The 5767-nt window shown below is 37.7% G+C and overlaps 1 protein-coding gene across 2 annotated transcripts in view; it reads left to right on the top strand.

The window, feature by feature from the left end:
• raf1b (Raf-1 proto-oncogene, serine/threonine kinase b) overlaps nucleotides 1-4734 on the top strand; it is a 23708-nt gene extending 18974 nt beyond the window's left edge. For both annotated transcript variants that reach the window (XM_016575799.1, XM_016575794.1), the window contains exons 15-17: nucleotides 263-394; nucleotides 2370-2504; nucleotides 3999-4734. In XM_016575799.1, coding sequence (XP_016431285.1) covers nucleotides 263-394; nucleotides 2370-2504; nucleotides 3999-4136 — 405 coding nt within the window. In that variant the 3' untranslated portion in view covers nucleotides 4137-4734. The remainder of the gene's footprint in view (nucleotides 1-262; nucleotides 395-2369; nucleotides 2505-3998) is intronic.
• Nucleotides 4735-5767: the final 1033 nt, after the last annotated feature.

The raw sequence follows: 5767 nt of genomic DNA, 5'->3' as shown, positions 1-5767 counted from the left end.
TTTTGTCTTCTCCAGATGTTAACTGATGGACTGGAGTGCTGTGGATTACTTGTGGATTATTGTGATGTTTTTATCAGCTCTCATTCTGACGGCACCCATTCACTGCAGAGCACCCATTGCTGAGACACTGATGCAGTGCTACATTTCTACAAATCTGATGAAGACACAAACTCATCCTAATCTGGGATGGCCGGAGTATATTTTAAGAAACAGTGTTTTATGTAATACTTTATGAATCTCTTACTGATACTGATGTTTTTAGGCTCCTGAGGTCATCCGGATGCAGGACAACAATCCTTACAGTTTTCAGTCGGATGTGTACTCGTACGGTGTCGTCCTGTACGAGCTGATGACAGGAGAACTGCCTTATTCTATGATTGGAAATCGAGATCAGGTACAGTATCATTCTATAGATATCACACGATCGTGGACGTGATACAGTAATCTACCGATTCACCCTGCATTAAATAGCACATGGATTTCACTCTCAGATTCCTGCTTACAGGGTTCTTAGAAGTTGATTTTAGTCATTTCCGGGTCTGGAAATGTATGGAAAACAGAGTATGGAAAAATATTTGCATTTCCAGACTTTTGCCCTTATTTAGTTTTCAATAATTGAAAGTTATAGATTGAATGAAAATAAATGTATCCTTCAAGAAGTGTTTTCATGGCAGCTGTGCAGTGATTGTCAAACACGACTGAATGAATGCACTTTTTCATTATGCAGGTTTTTTCCTCAGGATATTCTTAGCACTGTATTACAGAGCCTCTAAAAGCACCTTTGCAGAAATAAAAAATATACAGACTTTGGTGTGCGCGCGAGAAACCATTAAACCTAGGACGATGCACACTGATCCATCTGTTGCACCATCAGCTCATTTCACGGTGGTTTCTTGACTGCCACACAGTAGGCTATGCGTTAAAGCAGACCGAAGGCATTCAAATATGATGTACTGCCCTAAAAAAAGCCACGTTTGAACACTTTTAGTTTTTTACAGTACCAGTCTTCTTCTAGAGCATTGGCAGGACAGTGTATCGTGCCGTCAGCTCATTTCATGTCATGGTTTCTCTGCCGCTACAGAGGATGTGTTAAACTGGACTTAAGGTCTTGATATTAGAGGTACTACTCTTAAGGAAAGCCATATTTTGAGCAAATAGATCTCTGTTAATCTATGTGCATCCATGCTGTCGTTTTCTTCATAGTAAGATGACAGTGACGCACAAAGGAAATGGGTTATAGTCTATAAAACTAGAAAAAGTAATGCGTAAGCGAGCACAATATTCCCATGCACATGTGAATAGTTTCTCGAGGGCATGAAAAACTTATTTGTGTGCATGCAAAAGTCTGTATATATATGCAAGAAAATCAATAAAAAAAAACCTGAGAAGTATTTACAGATGACTGTACTATATACCAAATATAAAGCTGGAAATAATGCACCATTTATGTGAAATACGGTCTGAAAATCTGCTGAGAGGTTTGGGATTCGAGTCTGGAAAAGTGTGGAATTTTGAAATGGAAAACATGTAGGATTCCTGTGCTTAGGAAGATTAAATTTTTTTTTTGTTACAGTATAATTAGAAATAGGAGTTGTAAAATTAGTTTTTATTATATTTTGCAAGAAAACTAATCCTATTTTTAAGAATGTTACATCGTGACGTTATTTTTTTATGACAGTTAAGTACATTTTAGAACATTCTTCCTCCAGTAGTGAAGTAGATCCTAAAATGAAGCCCATTCTATTTAATGCAAAATCTTTCAGTTTTGAGCTTAAATATGACCTGGGCATTTCTTTGCAAGACTAGACACGAGTCCTAGTGTGTTTAAGCTACAGCATTGGCTCGCAGGGCGTGATAAATGCAGTAGCTCAGTATTGAGTGTGAGTGTGTGTTGAGCTTGTGCTCACAGCAGCGTGACTCTGAAATGTGTTTGGCAGTGATCCGGAGCCCTACTGCTAAATTTAGGAGCCCAAAGGCTAAAGGTCCGTTTAAACCACCCTCGCTGCTTGTGTAGCCTATTGTTTAATGATGAGGTGAAACGAAGGCCGTTATTATTGTTTTCCCCCAAATCCTCGTTCAAAATCAGGGATTCTCATTAAGTATTGCATTCCAGCATGAAATCTGTCCTGCATTTTTTTTGCTGCGGCTGATTTGTGTAGGAGAGGTGTGCTATTGCTTTTCTAAGACATCAGACGTGAAATCTATTCAGTGCAGGAAATAAAGAGACTTATCTATTTCTAGAGACCAGAATATCATCCTAGTGTCTTTTGCACAGACGAGCAGCAATCGCGCTGTGCACAACATGCAAAAATCTAGTTCCCGTTGTCGTTTCGAGTAGAGTTAGTTGTTCCCTGTTGCTTTGTATGCAGATCATCTTTATGGTGGGGAGAGGCTATCTGACCCCTGACCTCAGTAAACTCTACAAGAGCTGTCCTAAAGCCATGAAGAGACTCGTCGCCGACTGCATCCAGAAGTCCAAAGACGACAGACCGCTGTTTCCGCAGGTAACGTCGCTTACAATCCAGTGTAATCGCTTTCATTACTGTCAGAGGAAAACATTACATTATCACCTATTTCATGACAATTAAGCACATTGTTTCCCGCAAATTATTCTGATTGATGATTCTCTTTACTCTAGAACAATATTTTTAAACTATATATATATACATATATATTACATAATATAGTGTTTATGTTCTTAAAAAACTATTATAAATGTACAACAATAAATATTTACACTTTACAACTTTAAACTGAAAAAAACAGCCATTTATTGAAATGAAATGTGTAGTATTTGCCCAAAACAGATGAAAAATAGATTTGCAACAGCTTGAATATAATGTCCTATGGTAATAATAACTGTAAATATTTTGTTAATAATAATGCATTTTGTGTTTATTGTTGTAGTCGAATGCTCAGTTAGTTATTAATAATGTGTCAAAAAGCAGAAATAATTAAAATATTGTTCTGCATGCCAGTTATCAGAATGAAATAATCTGTATCAGTGTCATAAAACGGCAATATCTGTTGATCTAAAATCTTCAATGTAAATAATATATTATTTTACAATTCAGTGTCTTAACTGTAAATAGTGTCATAATGCAAAAAAAACAAAAAAAAATGTCGTAATGCAAAGACCTTGATGTCCTAAAATAGTTATTAATATTATTTTCAGTTTCTGAATAATTATGGCATGGTAGTGTTCTCGTTTTGGTGGATTCGCCGCCTTGTCGCTGTGCGTTTGACCCAAAATTGAGTAGGATCTACGCTGTAAAAATTATTTTTTTGTAAGATTATTGGAGCATGCTTTACAATTTCAGTTTTTCAGTTTCTTCTGTTTAATTCAATGCGTTAATTGCCGTTTCTTTGTAATTGTTTGTGAAATTTACTAGCAATTTTTAAGTGAAAGTTGTAAATCCAGCACCTTTTTTTTTTCAGTGTAATTTGGCCACTTTATGATGTGTCGATTTATTGATTATGAACTGTAGCTGTTGGTTATTAAAGCAATAAGCCCCGTGAAGCCGTGGTTTACAGTGAATTTATAACAGCTAAGGGGCATGTTAGGTACGAGTGTCTAAAACCCTCTTAGCTGTTATAAATTCACTGTAAACCATGGCTTCTTGGGAGTTATTGCTTTTATAAACCGGTTATTCCATATACGTAGCAAGGTTTCACAAAATAAAACAGAGCAAATAAAGTGTAATGATATTAATAAAAACGGTATTCTTCCACCAAACAATGTAGTTCCTCAGAAACAGTTGTGGTTCCAACAAAGTGGTTGCCGAGCAACACACAGAAGTAAACAAAGGTGTATGTTTGTAGAGTCATTTACAACAGCTTCGAACGCAGCTCAACCAATCAGAATCAAGCACCGGAACTATACGCTTTATAATAACCGTTAACTCGCGTGGATGGCAATTGGAAACCATTTTCATGCAGGGCTGTATAATGACAATGTGTTACTGCATTGGCATGATTTATGTTGGTGTCTTTTCTAGATCCTGTCCTCGATTGAGCTGCTCCAGCACTCGCTCCCCAAAATAAACCGCAGCGCGTCCGAGCCGTCGCTCCACAGGGCCGCGCACACCGAGGACATTAACGTCTGCACTCTGGCGCTTTCATCCGCCTTCAAGTGAAGAGGACGCACTGGCCACGAGTCTCATGTTAGAGCTGTGAACGTCCAGGAGTTATTTCTGTGCTTTGTTTAGTATATTCTGTGTGTTACCTTCAGTCGGCCGGTGCTTGAGCTGGCTGACTTCACTGAAGCTGCTCTCTCTTCTGCTCTGCTGGCGTTCGGTGCCCCAGGACCTGTTTGGAGGGGAGCAGCTAATAGCACTTTCTTCACGCAGCTCACACTTTGATTGATTGTGTCTGGCTGTACCATTACTCCGGACGATCACTCTGAGGGGTTTCTCATCAACCATGCAATCATGTGTGTCTGAAACGAGAGGCTCGACATGGAGCCGGTTGTGTTTTTATATCGGACGCCATCTAAATGCCTCCTTAGCACAAGCTATAGGGAGCACTTTATGATCTCGAGTCTATAGATGTCTCTTTGACTTTGTGTATGTTATGAAAATCAAAGAAAGAAGAGTGGGTATTAACTTTATTATGAGACTTGTTAGGGATTCGTATTTCTTTCGGCTTTTAGTGCTCGTCATGGAGAATTAACTTGTGAACTTGACAGATTGTTTATTCATTGTATTTTAATAAAATTAAGTTAAATACACCACACAAGATTTGTGCTTAGTATGAAGCTTTGAGTAGTTTGTGTTTATGAACCAGCAGCAGCAATAACGTTATACAAGATGACCGTATTCAATGATTAAGGACTAGTTCACACAAAAATGAAAACTTGCTGAAAATGTACTCAGTCCATATAAGATTATGAGTTTGTTTCTTCATCAGGTTTGGAGAAATGTAGCATTGCATCAGTGTCTCAGCAATGGATGCTCTGCAGTGAATGGGTGCCATCAGAATGAGAGTCCAAACAGCTGATAAAAACATCACAATAATCCACAAGTAATCCATACCACTCCAGTCCATCAGTTAACATCTGGAGAAGACAAAAGCTGAAACTAATCCAGCATTAACACGCTTTTAACTAAAATGCCATAGAGCCCATAATCCTTAAAATTGTTTTCCGTTTCTTTAAAGAAAAATCAGTTGTTGGTCTGAATGCATGCTGATATTTAGTACTCTTGCTCGTGTGAAACTACCTGAATACAATTACAATGATTTCAACTCTCGTGTCTAGTGATGTAGCTCATTAGCGTAGAAGACTGTGGATGATATTGCTGATATGAATATGAATGTCATAAGATGTTCAGCCACAGGCGTTGAGTGTGTTTCGGCTGTACACATGGCTCATTCAGAACCAGAGCAATTTAAATGCATAATTTGGGTTTTGTGGGTTAAATAATATGACATGACCTGACAGAGCCTTTTTTTTTTACACAACAGATCAGTGCTGCAAAGACACAATTGTGCATTTAACATCACATATTGGCTTGTCAAAATGTTACTTTATTAAAGATGTTAAAAATCAATTGCGAACAGCACATCCTGAATATGGTACAAATAAAGGTTTCATTACTTTGCATGGTAGAGAAACTAATTCAAATTAACATTGCATAAAAAGTCGTTTTTCTGAATTGCTAAAACACATTTCTTGAAACCATCACTCATTTTCTCAAAACCTTAAACACTAATCCAAACCTTCAAACTAAATTCACAGAACCCCTGACTCTTCTGGCAAAATCAAACA

The sequence above is a fragment of the Sinocyclocheilus rhinocerous genome, unplaced genomic scaffold, assembly GCF_001515625.1.
Source record: "Sinocyclocheilus rhinocerous isolate Xijiao unplaced genomic scaffold, SAMN03320098_v1.1 scaffold1574, whole genome shotgun sequence".
Lineage (NCBI taxonomy): Eukaryota > Metazoa > Chordata > Actinopteri > Cypriniformes > Cyprinidae > Sinocyclocheilus > Sinocyclocheilus rhinocerous.
This window is presented reverse-complemented; position numbering and strand designations above follow the sequence as displayed.